Source organism: Camelina sativa, chromosome 5, assembly GCF_030686135.1.
Source record: "Camelina sativa cultivar CO46 ecotype springtype chromosome 5, ASM3068613v1".
Taxonomy (NCBI): domain Eukaryota; kingdom Viridiplantae; phylum Streptophyta; class Magnoliopsida; order Brassicales; family Brassicaceae; genus Camelina; species Camelina sativa.
Genome location: NC_141884.1, coordinates 8,904,396 through 8,930,423, shown reverse-complemented (window position 1 = coordinate 8,930,423; position 26,028 = coordinate 8,904,396). Strand labels below are relative to the sequence as shown.

Here is a 26,028-nt window from a genome sequence, read left to right as displayed (position 1 = left end):
TGTCTCTATATTTGGAGACTTTTAATTAATTTCTCCATTTTGGAGTTATGCTTTTTTATTTGCAAATCAGTCCCTTAAATTTATATAGATTTATATTTTATATCTAAATACAGTTAAATATTATTATTTTCTACTTAAACTTATAAATAATAATTTTAAAATTCAACAATTAACATATATAACATAGAAAATAGACAATACAAACAAAAGTACAAAATATCATTGCTACCAATTAAATTTAAAACACATGATATGACTTAAACTGAAGATTAAAAACAACTTAATACAACAAATACTAGTAAATGATGAATGTTGTGTAATATAATGTTGTTCAATAATAAATTTTAAATATAAATAACATGCTAAAATTTTTCTTTTTTTGCTAAAATAAAATAATTAGGTTAAATTTGTAATTTTAATAAATAAATGATCAAAGACTAATTTTCTATTTTGATAATGCTAATTGGGAATATCCATTACTAGGCTCGAGAAAAACTCTCTCTCGTATCTATGGAGTTCGGATTTCAGGGTTTTTGAATCGGTTTTGATTTCGGTTTTTGATTGGGCTTTTGATGAGGGTGGATCTTGTCTCGAGATTTTATCTGGTTGATTTGGTTTTTTGGGGTTTTGATCTTGCGGATCTGCGATGGGGATCTCAGATATTTGGATACAGTATAAGGGATTTTCTTCGATTTTCTCTGGTTTCATGGGGAGTGATACGGGCGATTAATTCAAGCTCTCATGGGTTTCGTGTTTGCGAGGATCTCGGTATCATTGGATTCATTTGGTGGGAGTGGGCGTTATTTCAGGGAATCATGGGTTCTTTTTTACGGGTTCATTTGGAGTTTTTTTCTGCTGAATGTGTCTCGTCAGGGGCAATAACTCGGGGTCGTGATTTTGGGGATCTCAAAGGCGGTTCTCAAGGGATGAGGATTTTTTCCAGCTTTGCGGAACTGGATTTCTGGGTTGAGGAGATTTGGTCCTTGGACTATAAACACTACCCATGGTTTGTGTTTTTCTCTCCTCATTCATTCATTTTGCGAGCTATTTGGGTTTCTTTCAAGTATAACCATCTTTTGATTTTTCCACTCGGTTTCTCTCTTTCTGTGTGTTTTCCGAAGCTAGGGATGTCACAAAGTGGTCTGATGCTTCAGGGTTTGACAGGGAGCTCTTCGGGTTCTGGGAGCAAGCTGAAGATCAAGGTCCCACATTTTGATAACACAGCATTGATAGAGGGTTATTCCAAAACGTTGATTGGTCAGTGCATGAATCCGGTTATGCAGGACATGAAAGCTTTGCTTTTCATGCTTCCCCGGATATGGAAGATGGAGGAGAGAGTGGATGGGGCTGATCTCGGTTTGGGGCGCTTTCAGTTTGATTTTGATCAAGAGGAGGACATTCAGGAGGTTTTGAAGATGGAACCATACCACTTCGATCATTGGATGCTTTCATTGGTCCGATGGGAGCCGGTGGTGGATCCACGATACCCTTGTCTCATTAAATTCTGGGTTCGTATAATGGGTGTCCCACTGCATTTCTGGGCTGATGAGAGTTTTCGTACTATTGGAGCTGATCTGGGAGAGGTCGAGGAAGTTGATCTGGATAATGGTTGGGTGAAGATTTTGTTGAATGGTTTCAAACCTCTTGTTTTTGAAACCTCTGTTGAGTTTGACAGTGGTGAGGAGACAACCATCTCTATGCGGTATGAGCGTCTGTATGGGTATTGCCGGCGTTGTCACAGCTTATGCCATGATTTAAGCCATTGCCCACTATTTGGTGATAAGGGGAAGCATCGACTTGACAATGGTTTTGATTCAACAAAAGACGATAAGCTCCAGAGTTATAAGGGTGCAACGGTGAATGGTGGGGTTCATGCTACTGGTTCGGGACTAAATGGTGCTGGTTCAGGGGCGTCTGTTCAAGGTTCTGCCCATGGAAGTGGCCGTGGTGTAGGGCAACAGGCTGGGCATCATCGGTCGAATCAGGGTTTTGGTAGTAAGTGGAGGAAGAGTAAAAAGAATTCTTCTGTGGATGGGAGGTTTGTGCAGAAGGATGCAACTGTTGCTCTTGCTCCTGCTACAACCTCTCAGGTTGTTGTTTCAGAGCCGAGTATAACTCAACCTCCTTCTAGTAATGTGGGAATCAGTCTCTCTCCTTCTGAGCAGAAGCTGCTATATGTTTTCCTGGGTCCTCAAGGTGAGGTGGCTGTAGCTGTGGGTGATCAATCGGGCGAGTCCAATATGGTTACTGTGCGGGAAACTGAAAAAAGGGTGTGCAAGAATTTGTTCCCCAGTGTTCCAGCTTCCGGTTCTATGGAATTGTCACAACAGGAGATTCTCTTTTCTGAGGACCTCGAGAATCTGTTGGGACAGGGGTTTCCGACAAGGGATGCACCAGACCTGGGTTTCATGGACACTATAATAGAGGAGCAAGGTGTGGTGTCTCCCCAGGAGGATATTTCATTAACGGAGGAAGGGGAGGACGATGAGGGTACTGAGGAGGTGGTAAACTCTGATCAAGTCTCTAATGAGGATGCTATTGGTAATAAGGATGATGTCTCTGGAGTTACGGCACAGAGCAAAACAGTTGAAGGTTTGGTGCCTCCTGCACAGGCCAAAGTGGGGAAACAAAAGGATTCTCTTCCAGGTGCTAGCACAAAAAAGAGGAACATGGTTTCTTTGACTTCCCCGCGTAAGAGGATTGTCACTAAAGGGGGTGGACTGAATGGGAAAGTCGGTCTTCACCAAGGAGGAAAACCTCCACACCATCCGGGTAATTAATGTGTAGCAAGTAGAGGGCAGCATGGTGGTGAGCGAGTATTGGTCTGGGCTCCTTGGTGGTTTTTGTTTTCTCTTTTTCGGTTTTGCTTGAATAACCAATGGTTGATCCATATGGTTGTAATCTCTTTATGTTTTAGTTGTTATTGCTGTTTTTGTCTTGTACTTTTCTGGATTGTACCCGCTGTTCTTCCGGTATTCAAGTATTTAATAAAACCTGTTGGCCCTTATTTTGGTTTCATGTTTCGTTCTTATGTTTATTTTGGTATTTGGTTATGTACGGTATTGGTCTGTGTTGTAATGTGTGTTTTAGGTGACTATCGGTTCATGGACCCTTATTGGGCTTATGTTTTCCTTTTTCAAATATACAGATTTATTATTTTGGTGGTGTAGCCTCAAATGGTTGGGCTTTCTTAAATATATTGGGTGTTGTTCAAAGGTTGTAGCCCTTTACGTTTATATGGGGTGTATATATACCTTCCATTTTCTTTATAATTTTATGGGATTTCAGGGGTGTTTATTTTTACCGGATAGGGTGCAATAGTTTAGTGGTGTGTCGGGTCATGGTCTCCGTTTCCTTAGGGTGGGAAGAGATCAGTGTGGGCAGCTTCCCCCCCAAAAAGTATAAAGTTTTTATATGAATATAGTAAGTTGGAATTGTCAAGGCCTGGGTAACAAGGCCACCATTGGTAATCTCCGGGATTTATGGATCAAACATAGGCCTGATTTTTTATTCCTTATGGAAACAAAACAATCGCACTTTGTTTTAGAAAAATTTGTGGGTCATTTTGGATACAAGAATCTAAAAACAATTGAACCTGTTGGTTGTAGTGGGGATATGGCCCTTTTTTACAATCAAACTGATTTTCAGGTAACGATTTTGTTCGAGTCTAATCGGTTAATTGATATTGAAGCGGTTTTTGAAGGACGGATAATACATTTAACTTTTATATATGGTGATCCAGTTTCCAAGAATCGGGATTTGGTTTGGGAACGTCTTGTACGAATTAGTACTACTCGGTCCTCTCCTTGGTTTGTGGTTGGAGATTTTAATGAGCTGCGAGGGAACCATGAAAAGCATGGGGGGAAGTTACGGCATCATTCCTCTTTTCTCGCTTTTAATGGAATGATTCAGGATTGTGGTTTTTTGGAGTTCTCCTCTCTTGGTGATTGTCTGTCCTAGAGAGGTTGGCGAGACAAAAAACCTATCCGTTGTCGTTTGGATAGAGCGTTAGGGAATGAAGATTGGCATGAGTTGTTCCCGGACACAGTCACTGAATATTTGCCGATGATAGCATCGGATCATAAGCCTCTCGTGGTTAATATTGGTGCCAAGCGGCCGCGGGGGAAAAGGACCTTTATTTTTGACCGTCGCTGGATTGGGAAGGCGGGATTGATGGATGCGATAAATTTGGGCTGGGACAGGGATTTGGACCCAGGTTCAGATTCCTTTGTGGATAAAATTGTGAATTGCCGCAGGGCAATCTCCCAGTGGCGCAAATCACAAGTTCCTTTTGGGAGGGAAACCATTGACGATTTGAAACATCAATTAGGGGTGGCTCTGGAGGATGATTCAATATCATCTTCTGAGATCTCCGATTTACAGAATAGGTTGCGTCAAGCATACGGGGATGAAGAAATTTACTGGTATCAAAAGAGTCGGAATAAGTGGATGCGCTTGGGTGACAAAAATTCAAAATACTTTCATGCCCTAACAAAGCAGCGACGTGCACGCAATCAGATTACCGGATTGTTTTCTAAAAATAATATTTGGTCAACTGAGGATAGGGACATTTGTGACACGGCCGTAGCATATTTCGAGGAACTATTTACTTCAACAAATCCAGCCAATTTGGAGGAAATCTTGAGGGAGGTAAACCCGGTAATTACAGATGAGGAGAATGAGCGGCTTATAGGTCCGGTAACAGAGGCTGAGGCAAAGTCAGCTTTGTTTATGATGCACCCGGATAAAGCCCCAGGTCCCGACGGGATGACCGCTTTGTTTTTTCAGAAAGCCTGGGATATAGTGAAATTGGATCTGGTGGATTTGGTTAATAGGTTTTTTGTGGAGGGAGTTTTTGATAAGAGCCTTAATCGAACTCATATTTGTCTCATTCCTAAGGTGGCAAAGCCAACTAGGATGACAGAATTGCGTCCGATTAGCCTATATAATGTGGGTTATAAAATTATTTCAAAAATACTGTGCCAGCGACTTAAGAGAGTTTTACCAGGCGTTATTTCTGAGACCCAATCGGCTTTTGTTCCTGGCCGATTGATCTCAGATAATATCCTTATTGCACAAGAGATGTTTCACGGGTTGCGTACCAACCCGTCTTATAAAGGGAAATTTATGGCAATAAAGACAGATATGAGTAAGGTTTATGATAGGGTTGAGTGGGACTTTCTTGCGGCTTTGTTACACAAAATGGGATTTGCAGCGGTATGGGTGTCGTGGATAATGTTTTGTGTCTCTTCGGTTGAGTATAGAGTTCTCCTCAATGGCCAGCCCAATGGCTTGATCATTCCTCAGAGGGGGTTGCGGCAGGGGGATCCCTTATCTCTCTATTTGTTCATTTTATGTACAGAGGTTTTAATTGCAAATATCAGGAAGGCAGAAATGAACAAGCTTATTACTGGGATAAAAGTGGCAAATAAATGCCCACCTATTACGCATTTGTTGTTTGCAGATGATAGCCTATTTTTTTGTAAGGCGGATAGGGAACAATGTCGGGTCATCTTAGATATTCTAAAACAGTATGAATCAGCTTCGGGGCAACAAATAAATGTTGCCAAATCATCGATTCAGTTTGGCCATAAGATTGATGACACAAAGAAGTCGGAATTACAAGATGTTCTTGGGATCACCACCTTGGGTGGCATGGGGTCATATCTAGGTTTACCGGAAAGCTTGGGTGGGGCAAAAATAAAAGTTTTTTCCTTTGTTCGTGAACGACTTCAGGGTCGAACAAATGGCTGGACGGCAAATTTGCTTTCGAAAGGGGGAAAAGAGGTAATGATTAAATCTGTGGCTACTGCGGTCCCGACTTTTGTGATGTCTTGCTTTAGGATACCAAAGACTATCACATCTAAGCTCACAAGTGCAATGGCGAATTTTTGGTGGAGCACTAATGGTCAATCAGGGGGTATGCATTGGCTTGCTTGGGAAAAGTTATGTGTCAGCAAACAACTCGGTGGTCTTGGTTTTCGGAATGTGGACGACTTTAATTCGGCCCTTTTGGCTAAACAGCTATGGCGTCTGATTGATGCTCCGGACTCACTGTTTGCCAGGGTTTTTAAAAGTAGGTATTACAGGAATACACATCCTTTGTATCCTATTAGGTCTTACTCCCATCCTACGGATGGAGAAGTATATGTTCTGCTCGCTCTCTGGTTAATAAAGGACTTATTAAACGGGTTGGTTCCAGGGACACCATTTCTATATGGTCTGATCCTTGGGTGCCAGCTCAATCCCCGAGACCAGCTTTAAGTAGGGGCTCGGTAAAGGACCTCTCTCTTCAAATGAATCATTTAATTGATCATCAGACAAACACTTGGCGGCTGGACATGCTCCATGAGCATTTTGATCCACTTGATGTGGATTTGATCCAGGCTATACCATTGGGAGGAAACCAAAGGGGAGACCCTTTCGGTTGGCATTTCACGAAATCAGGGCGATATACAGTTAAATCGGGGTATCACACAGCACGACTTGATGTAAATCAGCCTTTCATGGCTCGTGGCTCTGGGCCAGACATAACACCCCTTCTCGCTAGTGTTTGGCGGGTCCGTTGTCCTCCAAAAATTCAACATTTTATGTGGCAGGTGTTATCTGGTTGTATTTCGGTCTCGGCTAATCTGGGACGTCGTGGTATTGCATGTGATTTAGGATGTGTTCGATGTGGAGCGGAGGAGGAGACAATAAATCATGCCATTTTTGTTTGTCACCCAGGTCGTCAGGTATGGGCTTTAGCCCATGTGCCGGTAGGCCCAATATCCTTTCCGACAGAGTCGGTGTATGCAAATGTGGATCACTTCTTAGGACAGCATAACCCAGGGGCTCATGTTGAAGCCTTTCCTTGGCTCATGTGGTATATTTGGAAAGCCCGGAATGCACGAGTTTTTGAAGATATTGTGGAGAAACCAGAGGATATTGTTAGGGTTGCAGAAGGAGAAGCTACAGGGTGGCAGCAGGCTCAATTGGAGGATGATGCAGACATCTCTCGCCCTATCCCTGTAGTTTCATCGGGTCGAGAGAATTCAAATTCACTCCCGTCCGTATTTTCGGGCAACCGTTGTTTTATAGATGGTTCCTGGAAAGCAGGAGACCAATTTGCAGGTGCTGGATGGCTTTGTACTTCGTTCCAGGCTGTGACACCGTTGATGGGCGCTAGGAGTTTCCGTCAAAGTCTATCACCACTACATGCCGAAGTTGAAGCTTTTCTCTGGGCGATGAGGTGTATGATTGGACATGATTTCCGAGACGTGGCCTTCTATACAGACTGCTCCGATTTGGTGAAGATGGTGTCTTCTCCTTCTGATTGGCCAGCCTTCGCGACTTACCTGGAGGACATCAAGATGGATAGAGAAGAATTTTTATCCTTTTCTTTATATTTAATTTCAAGAAACGCTAATGTTCGTGCGGATTCCTTGGCACGCCAAGCGCGTACCTCCCCGCATCATGTTTTGTTTGTAAACAACTTTCCTTCACATTGGCTCGTCTGAGCTGATCTTTTGTCGACAAAAAAAAAATAAAAATAAATAAATAATCATTATATAAATTAATAATAAGATATAAGAAAAATATTTTAAGAATATTTTCTTTTGGAGTCAAATATGGAAAAATAGGTTGGAGTAAAACTATCTCCAAAATAGAGTAAAAAATGAAAAAATGGGTTAGAGATGCCCTAACCATTTCATATAGTTAGTTTCACACGTAGACGTAGTGCATGAATGGAGAGGATTACCCACTTAATATTCTCCATTCACATGTATGGAATTATAGAACTGCAGATTTTTTTTTTGGTCATGAAACACAAGAACCCATGTGCAACGTTCAATTACCCTTAAACAGCAGTTGCCAAAGTGCGGATCATATATTTTCCTTGTATATTATTATTTTATGTTTTAGTGTATTTGTTTCAAATTTGCATGAGTTAACTTAAATAGTGAGATTACATCTGAAAATTTTCAGAAAACTAACCAAATTATATAAAGCTCAGAATTTGTAAAATTTCGGATAGTGATTGTAGTAGGTGCATTTATTACACAAACACTCTATATGGATTTACAGATGAATAAAAATGCATGATCCATTAGTTTTTGCAATAAGCATAATTATAACTACAAATTACATACTTTTTATTTATTTTTAAACTTCATAATATAAAAAAAAAATTTGTATACATTATTTAGGAAAGAAATTTAAAGTTTCCTCCAAAAAATAAATTTACTATTCAAAACCGTTTTTTAACTGAAACATACATTAAACCGTTTAATCGGTTTTTAGCCAGCACCGTTCCAACTTGATACGCTTGATCCACTATAATCCACTTAATCTGCATGGCTCGCTTTATACGCACCACTTGACCCGCTCTTTCCGCCCAAAGTCATAAAGTATACCATTTTAGAACCGTCTTTGATATCATGTGACCCTTCTACACGCATGGTTTCTCCGATTCCACAAAACATTAATAATATAATCATCAGTGTAGCAAATGAAAAAATAGCAAGGCTCTTGTATGAAGCCATTGTTTTCTTTTCTTCTCTATACTATTTTATGAGTTTTATTTTGCTACGAAGATTATAAATTGTGATGTTTTGAAATTTATAGTGAGAGAAGTGCTGCTAAATAAAGATATGTTGAAACATAAAGCCAGATCATAATGTATTTTAATAGGGTTTTGCTTATTATTTACCATCTCATTTGTGGTTTGCAGTTTATTTTATTATCTGTAATATTTGACTTAGTTAAGGTTTTTGAACAAGATAGCAAATTTCTCTGCTTCTATTTATTTTTTTATATTTACAGTTTATTATGTTAATTTATTTAAATAGTGAAATAATATTTTTGAATGTTTTTTTAACATGATATTGTTTTTATGTTAAATTTGACCATTTCAACTCACGCTATAAGTGAGCATCCGATCTGTGATGTAGTCCAATCAAGCTCAGATAGGACTGTTGAGGAAACTAATGGAGAGGAACCATTATTACTCTCTTAAGGTGCCAAATTGATGATTCGTGTAAATCTTCTGTTTATATATAACGTCTATACTATATTTCTATGTAACCCAAAGACAGAGATCCAAATCATTACATCAACTTCGACTGTTTTCGTACATTCTCAGACAACAAACTATACAAGCAGAAACCTTTGAGATGGTTTCGAGTTTATTGGTTCCAAGTAGAGACTGGATACAACGACAAACAAGAGCTAACACAATTGTTCAGACTCTAAAAGGGTAGAAGATCAAAGAAAGCTTGTGAAGGGACATGTTCTTCTTACTACTTAGTCAACTGTGGTCTCTTGTTTCTTCGATAAATAGCTGTTCTTCGTTCTGAGCCGATTTCCCGGTATCTAAAATCCAAGGTCACTCGTGTTTTGAGTCGAGGAACATCGTGCCATAACCGCTAATGTCTTCAAAATTCCGCTACATGGGTCACTGCGAAAAGCAGTGTTTGACACTTCAATGAAGCAGCTATTGCGTCCTTTACAAGCCTGCAGAAGAGAAAAATGACTTTTTCAGATAAGCAATTGCTATGAACCAATTTTCAAGCTCTATGTCAACAATTTGTAACCACAATCTTTTTACTAGCTTGCTTATCATATTAGGATCTTCATAAGTTCTACTTTGGATTATCAAATGAGGTTAGGTTTCCTGTCACCGGATTTTAGATTCCTTCGTATGTTTGAATCGGTTGTCAATGTTGCAGGCAGAAGTAAGCTTAAAATCTACTTTTAAATAACATAAGTTACCTCGGAGACAATTGATATCGAGTTGGATGCATGACATTTCCCGATAGAAAACCTGTGGCAGCTGCCCCTTGGAGTCCCATAGCTAGCAAATTCTATGGAGGATATTACATGCCCATCTTCACAATGGAGATGTACTTCTGGTGCCACACTGTCTATCGACAACGTTCCATTTATGTAATCTGGTGTGGACCATTTCCGCAAAGGTGGATAATGCGATTCCGAGACTTGACCGCACAGAATCCCAGCAGTTACTGTCTTAACCAATATCTTAAATGGGTTTCCCCCAGTTTCTTCAAAGAGAACGAGTAGATTACTTGACGGCTTTAACCACGAACGTGGTACATAGTACCTGTATGATACAATGATGTTTGGTCAGTACCATGGGATTTAATAGTCATTACAGAGTTATTGCATGCACGTTACCTGGTTTGTGTAGGCTGTCCACAATTTGTTGTGCACTTATCTGAATTGTAGGCTCCCCGATAATCACAAGCTTTTTCACATCCATCCTTTTGGGAAATGATATTCCAATACCTTCCAATATGGTGTCCATTGACCCAAGCTTGTCCCTTTCCCATACTTTCCAGATCAAGAACAACAGGATCCGTTCCGTCAGGGGTGTCGAAGTATGTCTAATTCACAAGAAAGAAAAAGGAACAATGATAAATAATAAATCTTATTTTCAAGAAATGAAAAAACAAAACGCACAACATGTTTCACAGATTTACCTTGTACCACATAAAGATCGAAGATGAAACGTCGGTCTCCAAAGTACTCCACTCAGCTTTCTCGTTGTGTTCAACAGTATATATTTTCTCAGCCTCGCCCTTCAATCCCACCTACAAACAAACCCCAAACATTCAAACGCTTCCAAAATGATCTTCAGATTTCAGACAAAGCGAGAAAAAGAAAAACGAATCCACAAAGTTAAGCTTTTTTACGGCTCTTATGAAAACCATATACACCCTTTACTACACCTGATAGGTCCATGACGATTTTGACAGGTCCATATCTCCATTCTTGAATCCAGTAAGCTTCGCTTTGCCTCTAAAACCGGCTCCATCCATCTCCAAGAAAGCACCATAATTCTGTGCCATGACGTCGAAAATGATCACAATTAGCTGTAAGAGAAAATGAGAAAATAGGTAGTACTGTAGTATATCTTTACCTGCAAACCAACTGTTTGAGTCAACAGAAGTAAATCATTGTTTCCCTGCACAAAACTTACAGGCTGCACTGCCTTCACCCAGTGACCAACAACACTACCTTTACTTCCATTTAGTAGGAGGACAAAGTTAGCGAAAAATGAGAGAAAGTTTCTAAGACTGCACTTATGAAGGCAATTTCCAAGACTTTACACTTCATGAAAGCAATGTGACCCTATTGTGTGGATATACATAACGAACCACAAGAGACAGCATATACAACCATGTACTGACGCAATACATGACCAGTGCATTTGTAAATTTGTACAGTTACAGACTTGCATTAAAAGCAGGAAAAAATGTTGTAAAGTACCTGAGAGTTGTTTGTTAACAAACACACGCAACACATCCCTCATGCTATCAATTGACACTGTTGGGTTAGCTCCATTTTTCTTCCAGAACGAGATATCATCTTCAGTTACGTTTATTCTACAATTGGTTGAGAAAGAAGGAAAGCCATTCCATAAAAGACAAAGAACTAGTAAATATCAAAGATTTCACAGTACTGCATTTCTCTAAAATATTGAACTGGTAAAGTATACATACAACAAACGGTTTCCAATAATTCAGTCAAATTTTGATGTAAAACGCATCTTGAATAACTATCTTCTAAGAATTCTTCCCTTGAATGTTAGACATGAAATAGAAAAAATCAGCATAAATACCTTGTCTTATGCCACAGGTAATCAGACCGGTCTTTTGTAACATTCAAATGCTCCAATAATCCTTGGAAAGTGAAATTGTTTTCACCCCATATGCCAATAGGTTCTTTCAGAGCCATCCATGATTTTGAGATATAAGAAACATTATCTTGCCTCACGACTTCTTGCAGTATAGACATACTACCTACACGAGGCCTTGCAGATTCAACCGTTTTAACAGAAGTTTGTGCTCCTACCTGCCCAAGAACAAAAAAAAAAAAAAAAAACCGATAATCTCAAGAATCATCTTGGATGGCAACTACTATCTGAAGCAAATAAAAAGCCAATTGCCTGATTAGGACAAAAATGTCAAGTTCATAGCAGAAGAAAATTGAGTGGTGTCACCATCCTTTCATTATTATTATTATTACCATGTTGGAAAAAAAGGCTGGGGCAGTTTCAAATATGAAATAATAGAAACAGAACTAGTCAAATCACAGTGACAGGTTTTTAAGAAGTCAGTCATAAAGAAGCATATCGCTGAATGTGGTAAAGGAATTGTCAGACCCCTGGACTAGACAAACTGCCAACAAAAACCTCTACGGAATTGCCCAAGCAAATTACCAGTCAAGAATTAAGAATACCGTAGAAATGGAAATCAAACCTTGGCAGTGTTGAAGGCCACATGTCTACAGTCTGGCAATATACTCACTGACCAAGGTGCTAAAGTATATGACTGGCCATTAAATTTCACATGTGCGGATTTATGCTCATCAATGTTTGCGAGAAATGCAGCGCACACCTTTCCTCCAGTCTCACCATGTCCATGATAAATGTGTGCCTGGACTTGCGTCATTTACAAGTAAGAATCCAGAATCTTCAGCATATATAATATTAAACCGCATACTCGTTGTGAAAGGTAATCAAATAACAACCCAGTATTTTGTTCAGTAGATAAATCATATTAATACGTAAATTCAAACTAGAAATACCTTCTGAAACTCCCAATAAATGGCAATGACCTTATATCAGCACTAAGTGAAAACATTGACAGGTAAAGTAGAGTAATAATAAAACCGGCAGGAAATCTATCTAACAGCACTATTAACTAGATAAGAAGAGTGAACTCTACTAATGTCACTATATGCAACAAGCATTAGAGAGTAGAATAATACCTCCTGCTTTGATCCCAGTTTTCTATATTGAGGTGCATCTGCCGCAACAAGGGCAGGTTCACAAAGTTTTATGGCAGCATGAAGATCCTTTAGATGCCCCCATTTTGGCTCGCTCCTCAGACCTTTAGTATATGAAAACATAATTTTCATTAGAAAAATAAGTAACTCTATTTTTCTTAGCAATCTGTTTTCCTGCTAGCTTTAGCTTTCACCCACCATATTCATCAAGAGGAGCATCATAATCATAGCTCGTAATGTAGAAAGGACCACCAGAAGTTCGACCAAAGTTTGTTCCACCAAAATACTGCAAACATAAACAGACTCATCAACATATGCAGCACAAACAGATTGAAAGCATTGAATGCTTACCATAAGCATTCTATAATCAAGTTGACCAAAAACAATTTCCCCAAGTTGCATAAATTATCTCCTATATCATCGACTTTAAGGGTTCTACGGGAGGATGCAAAGTAAACATTATGGCTTACTAAAACCTAGTTTCTCAACCCCAAGGACAAAACCTATGGAACTATTCATTGTTGTTTCTGAATATCTTTTGAAAATCAGCTCCAAAGAAATACGAAACAGCAAAATGATGCTGCAAAGAGAAATAATAGAATCTAGTGTGTAATTATTGTACCATGTAATAATTTTGAAAGCTTCCTCCGCGCTGATAAAATCTTGCAACTGCAAATGCAAGATCTTCAGCAGGTCGGTGAGGCAAACTTCCACCCCACTTCGTGTACCTTCAAAAAGTCAACCTAACATACTCATTTAATCCAAATAAAAATTAAGGCCAACTGGTACACTAGCCTTGAAACAAAAACGTCAAGCTTTGTCAGAAGACTGCATGACAAAAAAACATACCATCCATCCCAATCCTCTGTCCAAAGTACTGGCTTCGTCTGCGAATTTGGTTTAAAACCATCACAGTAATATCCGTTGCATGCATCAATCTGAGACAAAAAGAGATCAACAGAAATCAAAAGGATGGTTTTCAAGACAAGTAATCATTTCATTATGTTATGAAAGATAAACCCTTATTTTAGGAACTCAAAGAAAATCTCTATGAAAACCATCAGCCAGGTGAACAGGATCAACTACATTACAATATTCCTGGAGACATCTCTTTTTGTAATGCAGAGACATGGTAATGCACAAAAATCAAGTTAGCAACATTACAATATTCTCTGGAGCGTCCGTTTGCTTGCACATAACCCACGGAACTCCAGCACCAAGCCCTAGAGCCATGCTAGCTGCCCATTTGACGTAATCTTTTCCCTTCTGCCCGTATGATTTTTCAACATCGCCGTATTCATTCTCAATCTGTATAAGAAAATATCTCAGTCTATGGCATTCTCATTCAACAAGCTGCTTTACTTTTACATCATTCCATTAAGAGGGCTACTAATCCGAGGCAAGTTATGTTGGCAAACAAAGAATGCAAGAGACTGTCACCAACATCAACAAAATCATATCCTTTATAGCAAGACTAAAAAAAGAAAGAAAGCCCACTCACTACTTAGAAATAAAGTTGAGAAAATACAAAATTCTCATATGACCTGCAGCATGATTATAGGACCGCCTTGCCAACAAAACAGCTTTGCTTCTCTCATCAAATCCACAATCTTCGTTACAAACTTCTGCATCTCTTTCTAGAAAATAACAACCAGAAAACCTATGATTGTCTAAACAAAGCTAAAAAAAAGTTAAAACATTTACAATAACAAAGAAACAGTGAAATGAGCATTCCAGGTAAAAAGTGTACCTTAAAAGGTTCATTATCTGTTCGAAACTCTATGCCAGGAACATCACGCAGCCACACTGGGAACCCCCTAACGAAGAATTGAAGCAAAAAAGGAATAAAGAGAAAGCTGAATAACAAAGAAAACTAAGAGAGACACCAATGGTAGAGAAGAAGAAGAAGAAATTACCCAAAGTTGCACTCAGCACAAACATAAGGACCTATGCGTAGATGGAGATAAAGACCACTTGATCCAATAAGCTTCACAAATTTGACAAGGTCATATCTTCCTTCAAAGTTATACTGAAACAACAAGCCATAGAAAATTAAATCATCAAAACACTGAGAGCTACCAAAAAAAATCAAGACACCATACACAAAGAGTAATAAAAAAAAAATTAAGCTAACCTGACCCTTGACAGGCTCATGCCCGTTCCAAAACACATAAGTTTGAATCACATCAGCTCCACCTTCTTTACTCTTTTCAATGAGATCAGACCACATCTGAAAAACCCAATTTCAAGATCATTTAACAATCCAACCAATATCAAATAGCAAAGCATTAAAAAAAGGAACAAAAATCAGAAATTGTCGAGCTACTGAAATTAGAAAGTTCCGTGAAAGAGATTAGTTACTTCAGGAGTGGCTCGAGGGTAGTGAATTCCAGCGGAGACGAGCATACGCCTCTTGCCAGCGATGATTAGAGCCCGGTGGTCGTAACTGACGTTGAACGGTTTAAAGAAACTTCCCGAGACAATAATCGGAATATATAAAAGTAAAGCGATGATGATCGGTGGCAGTATCCGCCATTGAATTGAGAAAAATCGAATTGACTCGCCCATTGATCAAAGTCCACAGATTTTTTCAGTGTATCTCTCTCTCTCTCCAACAACAACAACGAAGACAACGCAACGAAGAAGCAAGCTTCATCATTTTTCAGATGATACCCATGTGTTTCTACTAAATTCTAAAATCTCCCCAAAGTTTTATAAAAATACAATGTAACCCAATTTTTAAAAATTGGAAATTAACTTGACAACTGGCAACGTAACAAACGCAATTAATGAAGCAACAAGGAAGATCTTTGTGTATGTACTCCTAATCTGATTAAGATCTTGTTAACGTTAAAATACTTGTTCTGACGAATTTACCCTCAGGAAGAAGGAAAGGAAATATTGTCTCAACACGATGTCGGTTTAGCTCTACCTGAGACTTTGTTTCATCCGTGAATTCCTTGGGATCAAAGGAAGCTACTTCCTTTAATTTCCTTTTCTGAAGTCTCTTCTTCTCTTACAGTCTATATAAATAGGGTATCAATCAGATACACGCTTAAAGCCAGCCTCTCTCTCTCTATCTTTCCTCAATCCGATATCCAAACTTGTGTGTGTGTTTTTTTAACCCTAGCTAGCTTACAACGTTTTGGAGCGTTCAACAGAGGAAACACTTGAATTTTGAAGAAGATGATGATGAAGATTGCGATTGCAATGGAAGAGAGATCATCTGATCTTCACCGTTTGGCATATTCTGCAATTAAAGCTGCGAATTCCCATGAGGATGATCGCTGTTTTGATATTCTACGACTCATGAAGCAGAGTTTGAGTCCGTCTGTCAAAGATCTTTGTGATTCCAATGCGATCCCTCCGTTGGCGAGTCTCAGAGATCATCAAAATCCAAAGTTGAGAATTGAAGCTAATCTCCTCTTCAACTCATGGATGAAGAGTCTTTTTTACTCAAGCGGACACAACTCTTCTACTTGCAACAAAGCTCCATCTAGATCCAAGGCTCATGAAACGGGAATGATTAAGCACAAGCCTGAAGAAAATTCCAAGTCTGTTGCAGCAAGGTCTCTACCGATGAAACTTTCTGAAAACCCTAGATCCACCAAGGCTCATGAAACGGGAAAGATTAAGCACAAGCCTCGAGTTTTCAACTGGAGTGTGTTTTTCTTCTGTTTATATATAACATTGAATTTTGCAGTTTGATGTGTACATTTGTTTTCAGTTGTAGTTGAGAGACAATAGTAAAGTTTTCATTGTTATCAGAACATAGAAGAATCATCATTTAAAATGTTGAAGACACTACTCACCATTTATTGACGAAAATGGTTTTTTAACTTTCTGAAGCCAAACTCAAATCAGGTGTGAAAGATCATTTGGTGAGATTTTTACAAGAGCAGAATATGTGTTTGATCATGAGGCAAAGAGTAATCTATTTTAACAAAATGTAGCTACTATTGATCATCTCCTCTTTGCCTCTTTCTAAACTGATCAACAATCCATTCATATTAAGTCCTACATATAAGGAAAAAAAAACTTTATAATCTACAATTATGATCGACCGACCACATAGGCACGCACATGGCGATCGATCCAGGGCCAAAACTAAAGCGAGAAAAGAACTTATAACCTCACGGGTTTACTCGAATGATATTTGAAGAGACTGTATATGTAAAAGACTAAATAAAAATCATAACTATTTACTGTATAGATTGTTTCGAATATTAGATAACAACATGCATATACATAAAAATAAAAACTACGAATAAAGGGGGGAAAACAATCTATGTAATGCATGATTAAAATTTTAAAAGTAAAGAAAGAACACGAAGCTAAGAATAACATATGATAGCGCTATAATAAGTTATAACAATCTGAGAAAATTATGAGAGTGTTGATCACAGTTTAGAATCATCTACTAGTGTGGAAGAGAATCTCATCCAGAGATAATCTTTCTTACATTACACACACAACAAACCTCTGGCTCTAAGGTAACCTTATGTCATTCCTAAACCAACTGCAAGAATATTCACACAGAAGTCCCTAACTTTATATCCTTACTCGTTCCTGCATTGCTCTCCAAATGGTGGCAGAAGAAGAGCCAGCCTTGCCTTGTACCTTGCGATTCTCTTTGACCGTTCTTCCCTCAATCTGAAAAACAAAACAAACCCGCAATTTTGCTCATAAAGTTCAATCTTCAGTCACTGAGAAAACCACTTTGTTTCGATGATATGTTGTTGGGACTCACCGAGCGCGGACCTTCTTAGCTCGGTCTACATGTCTTTTCAAAAGATCAGATTCTGACAAATGTTTCACAGCTTCCTCGTCCTGAAGTTCATCAAAAAGTTGAAGTAAATAGTCAAACTTAGCAATTACCCTCACCATTAGTATTTGAGAAAGTAATCAGAGAGACACGAAACCTCTTTGTCTTCTTCGTGATTAGGTTCTTCAACTGAATCTTTTAGCAAACTTGTCTCCATCGTATCCGCAGGCAAAGGCTTTGGCAAACATATCACTGTATCACTCCGCTGCGGCTGTAAACAAAGTCATTAATCTTCCAAAGGTACAGTCAATTATGTCATGAACAGATATATACAATTATGAATGCTACATCATGCTACAGAGCAAAAGTAGTAATTGATGCGAACCTGAATTCCCTCATGAGCACCATTTCTCAACCAAGATCTACACAGTGAATATAATGAAGCTCCCTCTGATATTCTAACCTGAAAACACATTTTAAAAGTAAGCAGTTTTGAACGATAATACAAAACCATAAAAGATAAGGAACAAGCTTCACCTTTCTTTTTCTAACAAGGACCAGAGCATCATCCCGGCTTCTAAACACCATACAAAAGAAACAGAAATCATCATTTAGTTTCTTCAATTGTAGACTCTACTAATTCAACTATGCATATTGGAAAAGAAGATAGTACATACCTGGCCTTTTTATGCCCAATATTGTCTAGTATTGAAGTTGGAGAAGGAGTAGCCTAACAATCAAAAATTCACAAAATGTAACCTCACATAAAGAACATAAACAATGCAAACACTTGCTGAGATCTTAACAGAAGTTACAACCTTTTCAAGTTCATTAGAGACTCAGGTCCATTAACTACAATCACTAAGCTGTAACATATGAAACATACATACAAAGCAATCTATTGCACAACTATGGAATTTAACACAAAGAATCGAACTTTTACAGTATAGGAAACGATTACTAACCCGAGGTTGCAAAAAATGAGGAACACCCTTCATATGACCCGACCCAGGTTGAGGAGATTGCTGTTGAGTCTGAGGATGCGGAGCTCTCATGTACTGCTGAACCATAGGATCTAAATTCGAACCAAATTGGCCTTGGTGGTATGCATAAACAGACCGAGGACGATACCCACCTGGACTACCCACAGGATTAGCGGCAGGTCTAACGGGTCGGGTAGGAAACCCTCCACCCGAAGAACCAAACGGGTAGATAAGACTAGACGGGTCTGGGTGAGGTTGATGAGGAGAGCCAGCAACGGGATTCGAACGCCTGATCGGTAAAGGATGAGTGTAGTGATTTTGATGAGGATGAGGATAACGATGAACCGGAGCTATTGCTCTGTACGACGACGGAGCTGGTGGTTGAGGTTGAGGTTGAGACGACGGCGTTCTGACTGCGTTGGTTTGTGTCACCGGAGATTCGGATGCGGTGACGATAGGACGCGGTACTGGTACTGAGACGGAGGGAGAGGGATTGGGATTGGGAGTGGACATTCTCCGGCGGATGGATTTTGATATCGGAGAAATTTGGGGAAAACGAATTAAAAGGGAAAGATTCAAATTTGGTAGCTTTAACTTTTGTTTTTTTTTTCTAGGACACAACACGAGAGAGCTTCAAGTTCTAACTAGGGTGATCGGTACATGAAGTTTTGGTTCGGTTTTTTGTCTATTCGGGTCCGGTTCAATGTGACTTTAATAAAATTTGAAATTGGAAAATTTGGAATAATGTTGATAATCTACAACGTACACCATACAATAAATGTAAGTTAATAAATTAAAAAAAATTCAAGAAACTTAGAGGGAATTAAGATTTTGATTTATGAGCTTTTTCACCAATAAAGATTTTAACTTACAACTAATCAAAGATTTTGAATTACAAAGAATTGAATAGGCGGTTATAAGAAGTTTATAAGAAGTTTGAGAATGTGTAGATTTCTTTCTAATTGTCAATTACTGTGTACTGTGTGTGAGTGAGTTAACTTCTAACAAGTTACAAGTCTCTAACCCAATATAAATCGCAAATAAAAGAAGAAGAAGCAGTATTCATTCATTCATTCCACGATTTAAATACCACAGCCAAGGAATACGATATACATAAACCCCAAAAACCAGATGTGTAGTAAGTTTCAGAATCTACATAAAAATACTAGATATGTGTGGCAGAGTGGGTATATTTAGCAGCACAAAACAGGGGTTGATCATCATCTACAAAAAAAGATTCAAGATTCTGTTTTTGCAAGAGGAATAAATCGCAATGCGCATCAGAGTGAGTTTTTAGAAGCCAGCCCATCCAGCAGGTTGAGCTGTTTTCTGGTTTTCTCTCATCGCCTTTGTGCTCCCGTATCTCTGTGAAGTGTTTCCAGAACCCATGGATCTTTGTGTTGCAGAAGTAGAAGTAGCTACTGAAGATGGTGTAGCAGCTCTGAAGGATTCTGTCTCGAACCCCCATGCCTCAAAACCTTGAGTACCTGCGGCAGAAGCCGGTTTACTTTTTGTTCTCACAGACTGATTACTCGTATTACTGTTACCCTTCGATGCAGACTCCAACACGGGTTTCGCATCATCACTAAAAGGTTGCCATGAATTTGGATCCGAGCTTCCAGTTGACCAATCAGATCTGTCCTTCTGTAGTTCCCACATATTTCCTTCCATCTTTTCTCTCTGTTTCATCAAAAACATAAGACTCATAAGATATACATTGATGCAAACTCGTCTATGGGTGTCTAAGCTTTTAGATGAACAAGAACCAAGATGATAACAATACCGAAGGAGTTGATGAAACGGAATGCATCCCTGGAGAGGGTTGATTTTGTGAAGAGTCTCTGCTTGGTGATGGTGAGGCGCTTTTGGAGGCAAGTGTTTGTTTGAGATCCTGCAACTCTTGCCTCTGCGATCTGCAGATAGCAGAAAGCTTATCAAACTTAGCCGTTATTTCAGCCTTCTCTGCATTTGTTTGCTTCAGCTCATCTTTTAACCTCTCTATCTCAGCTACCAACGCCTCTTCTTTTCCAGGTTTATTGCCGCTGTCTAGCTTCGTGGTATCAAAGTCAGCAACAAACGAGTTAAAGGCGTCATCCTTGGACACTCTTGTCCTATTATTGGTTGTAGCAGGACTTGTATCTTTCTGAGAAACCGTAGTTTCAAGATATTTATTTCTTTGCGTACCACGAGCCTCACCTCTCATAGGACTAGGCTTTTTGGGATGATGACTATCCCCACGAACTCTTTCAGATTTAGATGGGTTACTGTTGTGGCTGTTTGGTTCATCAAATTTAGGCATGCTTTTGTTGTCTTCTGATACAACAGAGGCTTTAGCGTGCTGAGTCGCCCAAAAGGCACCAAGCGATCCTCCACTATCTGACTCTCCAGAAGATGGTGGTGGTGGTGGCGGACTTCGGCGAGGTCCTGAAGATGATTTATTTGCTGATTTTGATACACCTGTCAAAATTCACAAGGATCAAGAGAAATCACATCTTTCTTTGAGAAGCTATCCAAAACTTGGTTTTCTACACTATACCATCATGGACTCCAGTAGATTGCATTTCAGGTGGTCGATCAGGTAATGACTTCTGTGAATTAGCAGGAAGCTGCTCGTTGACACGAAACCAAATCTGTAGATGGACATGTTGTTAGAGACATTGCAAGTTTCATCAACTGAGAAGGAGCAAAGAGAACAAAAAAACCTGTGTAATATCTGGTCGTTCATCAGGTGAAGCTTGAAGCATATCTTTGATGAGATCCGTAACAAATACACTGTATTTAGGCGATTCTGGAATACGATAATTCCCGTTTAAAATCTGCAGCTTTGATTCTCCATCAAATGCATTTTTAAAATAGCAAATCCGAAACAGGAGACATCCAAGAGCCTAACATTTTAGAGAAAATAACAACTTCAGTATTGACCTCACTGATTAACAATCTGGACAGAAAGTGAAAAAAGTGTTTCACATGACATACCCATATATCGACCTTCTCGCTTATCATCTCCCTTCGGAAGAGATCCCACATCTATTGCCAATAAAGACATGAATCAATCATCATTTTTTTATCACTACTGAAACTCTTATAATCTGCATAGGAGCACCAGTCAAACCTCAGGAGCTCTATATGTTGGTGTTGTGTATTTTCTAATATTATCTTCTTCAATGCCCATCTCTTCTGCTCTTTCGAAAATCTTGTGATTTGTCGAAACACTTCCAAAATCGCATAATTTCCACTGTCCATCTGAGTTCAATAGAAGATTCTCAGCCTTCAAGTCTCTGTCATCATTAACGACAACAATATAACATCAATTTGTATATCGCTTACTAATGTGAAAACGAAAGAAATCTATTGATACAACATGTATACCTGTGAGCAACGCGTGGGGACTGACAATGCATTGCAAAGACAGCATTACACACATCTCTGAAAATCGTAAGAGCTTGTTTCTCTTCAAAGTAACCAGCTCCTCTATTCTCAAGCACATCCACAAGAGATTTACCACAAAGTTCCATAGCCAAAAGAGCTTCTTTTTTGTTCCTCCCCACATCCAAGATACCATGTGCATAGAGTGTGACGACATTAGGATGTCCCTTGAGAGATTTCAGAACCGAGATCTCTTTCATTACAAGTTCAAGCGACTCCTCATCATTACATATGATGTGCTTCAAAGCATATTGCTTTGACGCGTGATTAGCATCTTGAGCTAAGTAAACGCTGGAGAAACCTCCTTCCGCAATGACGTTTCTAACCTGAACTTTAAGACTTCCTATTTCTAGATATCGACCTTCGAGACCCGCAGGTTCTTTCTGAGCAAACGGTTTAAACTTCCACATGTTTGAATCAGTGGAAGTAATAAGAATGCTGCATAAGGATAAAATCTGTTACATTCCAAAAAAAAACTTGGGATAAAACAAGCTATCAGGATCGATAGGAGATGCCGCAAATCAAATTTATCCTAATGAGATATACAAAGATAATGATCTGCTAAACAATTAAGAAATCAAACAACAAGATCTCGTCTTTTATGACCCAATCAGATAAAGTACTCACAGAGCTGAGCTAAAAGCTGAATCACTGATCAGAGAAACCAGATCAATAGACAATAAAAACGTAAAAACAAAGGAGAGACTATTGGGAAGCAAGCATATCTAATCTCAAATCGTACTAGATAGATCCTAAAAAGAATCTGGCGACTTATGGTCAGATATGGTATCAAGTACAAGACTTTATCATCATCATACAGAACAATCCAGCTCAAACCCACTTTCACACTATATCTCTAAATCAGATTCTCCACAAAATTTTAACAAGAGAAGAACATCTAACCAACGATTAACCACTAGGATGAATACAAAAATCTGAAAGACTCCGGGACAATCGAGATCTCACCCTCTAAAACATAGAATCAGCAGATCAATCAAACCCAATCACAAGAGAGAGAGAGAGAGAGAGAGAGAGTGTGTAAAAAATAGTACCTTTTGCAAAAACCCAGATGCTGATCAAACCAAATAGAGCAAATCCAATCGCCAAAAAAAAAGCCTAAAAATCGAAATCAGAGTAGCTGCATTAAGATCTGCGTTCGCTTTTGGCGTTGAAAGGAGACAACTTTAAGAGAGGGAGAGAGAGAGAGAGATGTGATGATGACGAAGAAGAAGAAGAAGAAGAAGAAGAAGAAGAAGAAGAAGAAGAAAGCGGCAAATCCGGGAATAGAAAGGAAAGTGAGATAAGAACATTTTGGTTTTGGTTTTGGTTTTGGTTTTTGTATAATATAACCCCAACCAAATAAAAGACGTGAACCTGAACGTGGACGTGACACTCCTCCTCCATACCTATTTTTTTTAATTTTTGATTATTTCATACATTTGTTTTGATTCATATATGTTCAATGTACATGTATTATTTATCATGATCATCACCTATATTAGTTTGTACTTTATAATGTTATCTACACTTACAAGAGAGATACAATTTCAGATAACTTTTGTTTGCAAATATAGAGATGATTTACACTTTCTGTTGTGTTCTAATTCTAGAATGTAGTTGTCATCAAAATAGATAGATGTTGTTTATCGAACTTTACTAGACATTATTTGGAATCGTGTCAGACCTTATCCGTGAGAGACCCATAAGATATAACATGTGTCTGAAGAACTTACGTTCACCACCATTTAGGTATAGACATAGGCACATAGCTAATTTATATTCACTTGTTGTTCTGTTGTGTTTCTATCCACTACTGTTCTGATCCCTTATATCTATTTCCCGGAGAATGACTGGTAAGGATTTACAAGGACTGAGTTTGGCTGAGTCCAAGAAACTGAAAACCCATCTAGAGGAAGTCTTGCTCATTGTCAAAGAGGTTAATTAATATCACTAGAAAATAGATAGACTTGACAGGAGATGTCAAAGTGGGAAGAGACTCAATGGCACCTGCGCAAACATCTTCAACTGTCAGTCTGTCACTGCGTCAAACCTTTGAGAGTCTCGAGCCGAAACTGCAGCCACCGTTTTCCCGTGAAATCCCTGACCAGCAAGAGTTTCTTGAGCTCAAATAGAACCATTGTTATGTGATTTTTAATTCTATTCATGAGCTCATGGCTCTTCTCACATGTTTTTTTTTGTTTTTTGGGTTGATTTTGCTATTGCTATTATGTATTTGCATAGTCTGCTGGGTAATGCTTTCGTTTCGGTGTTATATTAGTAACATGTAACATTGCAAGATATACCAAAAATCATTGAAAGTTCAATTAAATGTGAAGAATAGAGGTACAAATATCATTAAGCAAACCAAAACTTAATTATCAAAAGGCCAAACAAAGATTAAAAAAATTACAGATTAGCATTACCAATCTGCTAATTAAGATAAATAAAAACAAAACCAAAATACTGTAACGAAAATAATATAGTTGATCACGCGTTACTAGACTCGTTGTCGTCGGGACAACATTTGAAACAACACTTGTGACAATGTTTGGCGCAATAGAAATACGACACAGGAGCCGCGATGAGGATGAGCAACACAAACACGATTGTTAAGATGTAACCAGTATCCATCATATTGCTGCTCTTCGACTTCGCAACACCAAAATTATTCTTCTTTTTTAACTTTGTTTTGTGTCTTCTTCTTCTTCTTCTTCTAGGGTAGAAGAAATATGTTTTATTTTTTGTTTGGGCCCAGAAAAAAAAACAATTCTTGGGTTCACCTCTAAAGTGAACCAATTTGTTCCTTTTTTTTTATTTAAACCAATGAAAATGTGACATGTCATAATACAATTAAAAACTTATTTATTCACTTTTTTATAAAATAAAGAAACAAAATCTGTATATGTTATTATAAAATTAAAAATTCAAACTGCTTTTTTATAAACCCAAACCGGTATATAATTTCATTCTAATTATAAAATTTAAACCCTAACAATCTCATTTGTAAACTCAAACCGACATATAATTCCGTTCTAATTGTAAAATTCAGACCCTAACAATCTCATTTGTAAACCCAAACTGACATATAATTTCGTTTTAATTGTAAAATCTAAACTTTAACCACTTCATTTGTAAACCCAAACCGATATATAATTTTGTTTTAATAATAAAATCTAAACCCTAACCACTTCATTTGTAAATCCAAACCGACATATAATTTTGTTTTAATCTATATTATTTTTGCAGCAATTTTTGCTCAAAAATCTGTTTTGGAAAGTTTTTGCATTTAATGTCATTGAATACTTATATTTATATCCAAACAAGTTTACTTAATTTTCTATACTACCCTTATACCCAAACAGAATTAAAATATTTTAAATATCCATCTATATAATCCATATATATAATATTCTATAATTAATATAGATATTTAGAATATTTATTTCATATTAAAATAATTTATTCTCCTATCATCTTTTTTTATTTTAAAATTTAAATGTAGTGAATCATCATATAATACATAAAATTAATAAAAATATGTATTTGTCCTGCATATATTGTGATTATGAATTTTTTAAAACGAACATATATTACTCAATTAATAGAAAAAGTGTGTGTTCAACATATATATAAAAATTTACCGGATATAATAAATTATAGAATTTTAAGAAATTATAATTTATAACTGATATATTTAAACTTGATAAAAAACTTAAAATTATGAATGTTTAAACATACTAAATTTTTTACATAACACAAACGAGTTATATTACATGACGGGTTAAATGACATTACATGATTGAATTGATAATAGTAAAAAATAAAATATCATTAATATGATATTTCAATACGGGTTTATCCTTATTTTACTATTTTAACAACACCATATAAAATATATCAAGTCAAACTGATTTAATTAATATTGTATTAAACAAAAATTATTGTGCAGTATATCAAAGAGCATAATCGAGTTATAATCTAAAATTGTTGTGCGGTATACCGCGAGTCATACTCTAAAATTAACAAAAGACTACATTAGCAAAATCAGTATTAAAATAATAT

The 26,028-nt window shown here is 37.8% G+C and overlaps 4 protein-coding genes across 8 annotated transcripts; 1 reads left to right on the top strand and 3 right to left on the bottom strand.

Annotated features, from left to right (window-relative positions):
• Positions 1-300: 300 nt before the first annotated feature.
• On the top strand, positions 301-3,007 carry LOC104786298 (uncharacterized). Of its 3 annotated transcripts, none has more exons than XM_010511661.3 (2): positions 301-1,006; positions 1,122-3,007. In XM_010511661.3, the coding sequence occupies exons 1-2, from the start codon at positions 1,004-1,006 to the stop codon at positions 2,778-2,780; spliced, it is 1,662 nt and encodes a 553-aa protein (XP_010509963.2). In that variant the 5' UTR covers positions 301-1,003; the 3' UTR covers positions 2,781-3,007. The 3 variants fall into 3 exon arrangements, with proteins under 3 accessions (XP_010509963.2, XP_010509964.2, XP_019101340.2); XM_010511662.3 differs by having other exon boundaries at positions 410-1,006; positions 1,126-3,007; XM_019245795.2 differs by having other exon boundaries at positions 456-1,006; positions 1,165-3,007.
• Positions 3,008-9,031: 6,024 nt separating this feature from the next.
• LOC104786297 (beta-galactosidase 9) lies at positions 9,032-15,576 on the bottom strand. Of its 2 annotated transcripts, none has more exons than XM_010511658.3 (19): positions 15,154-15,576; positions 14,927-15,022; positions 14,709-14,821; positions 14,543-14,609; positions 14,337-14,429; positions 13,957-14,100; positions 13,642-13,730; positions 13,415-13,520; positions 12,991-13,078; positions 12,775-12,896; positions 12,264-12,440; positions 11,624-11,856; positions 11,272-11,387; positions 10,922-11,019; positions 10,731-10,841; positions 10,482-10,592; positions 10,177-10,385; positions 9,754-10,102; positions 9,032-9,495 (listed from the first exon to the last, which is right to left on the bottom strand). In XM_010511658.3, the coding sequence occupies exons 1-19, from the start codon at positions 15,358-15,360 to the stop codon at positions 9,355-9,357; spliced, it is 2,670 nt and encodes an 889-aa protein (XP_010509960.1). In that variant the 5' UTR covers positions 15,361-15,576; the 3' UTR covers positions 9,032-9,354. The 2 variants fall into 2 exon arrangements, with proteins under 2 accessions (XP_010509960.1, XP_010509962.1); XM_010511660.2 differs by having other exon boundaries at positions 14,337-14,462; positions 15,154-15,456.
• A 1,551-nt stretch (positions 15,577-17,127) lies between these two features.
• LOC104786291 (uncharacterized) lies at positions 17,128-19,227 on the bottom strand. The gene is made up of 7 exons (XM_010511653.2): positions 18,523-19,227; positions 18,235-18,287; positions 18,095-18,134; positions 17,943-18,020; positions 17,715-17,828; positions 17,543-17,622; positions 17,128-17,445 (listed from the first exon to the last, which is right to left on the bottom strand). Exons 1-7 carry the CDS (start codon positions 19,051-19,053, stop codon positions 17,352-17,354), a joined length of 990 nt encoding a protein of 329 aa, XP_010509955.1. The 5' UTR covers positions 19,054-19,227; the 3' UTR covers positions 17,128-17,351.
• A 354-nt stretch (positions 19,228-19,581) lies between these two features.
• LOC104786292 (uncharacterized) lies at positions 19,582-23,445 on the bottom strand. Of its 2 annotated transcripts, none has more exons than XM_010511654.3 (8): positions 23,019-23,445; positions 21,910-22,404; positions 21,653-21,818; positions 21,517-21,567; positions 21,243-21,425; positions 21,077-21,170; positions 20,324-20,997; positions 19,582-20,220 (listed from the first exon to the last, which is right to left on the bottom strand). In XM_010511654.3, the coding sequence occupies exons 2-8, from the start codon at positions 22,374-22,376 to the stop codon at positions 19,834-19,836; spliced, it is 2,022 nt and encodes a 673-aa protein (XP_010509956.2). In that variant the 5' UTR covers positions 22,377-22,404; positions 23,019-23,445; the 3' UTR covers positions 19,582-19,833. The 2 variants fall into 2 exon arrangements, with proteins under 2 accessions (XP_010509956.2, XP_010509957.2); XM_010511655.3 differs by having other exon boundaries at positions 21,910-22,421; positions 23,019-23,285.
• Positions 23,446-26,028: the final 2,583 nt, after the last annotated feature.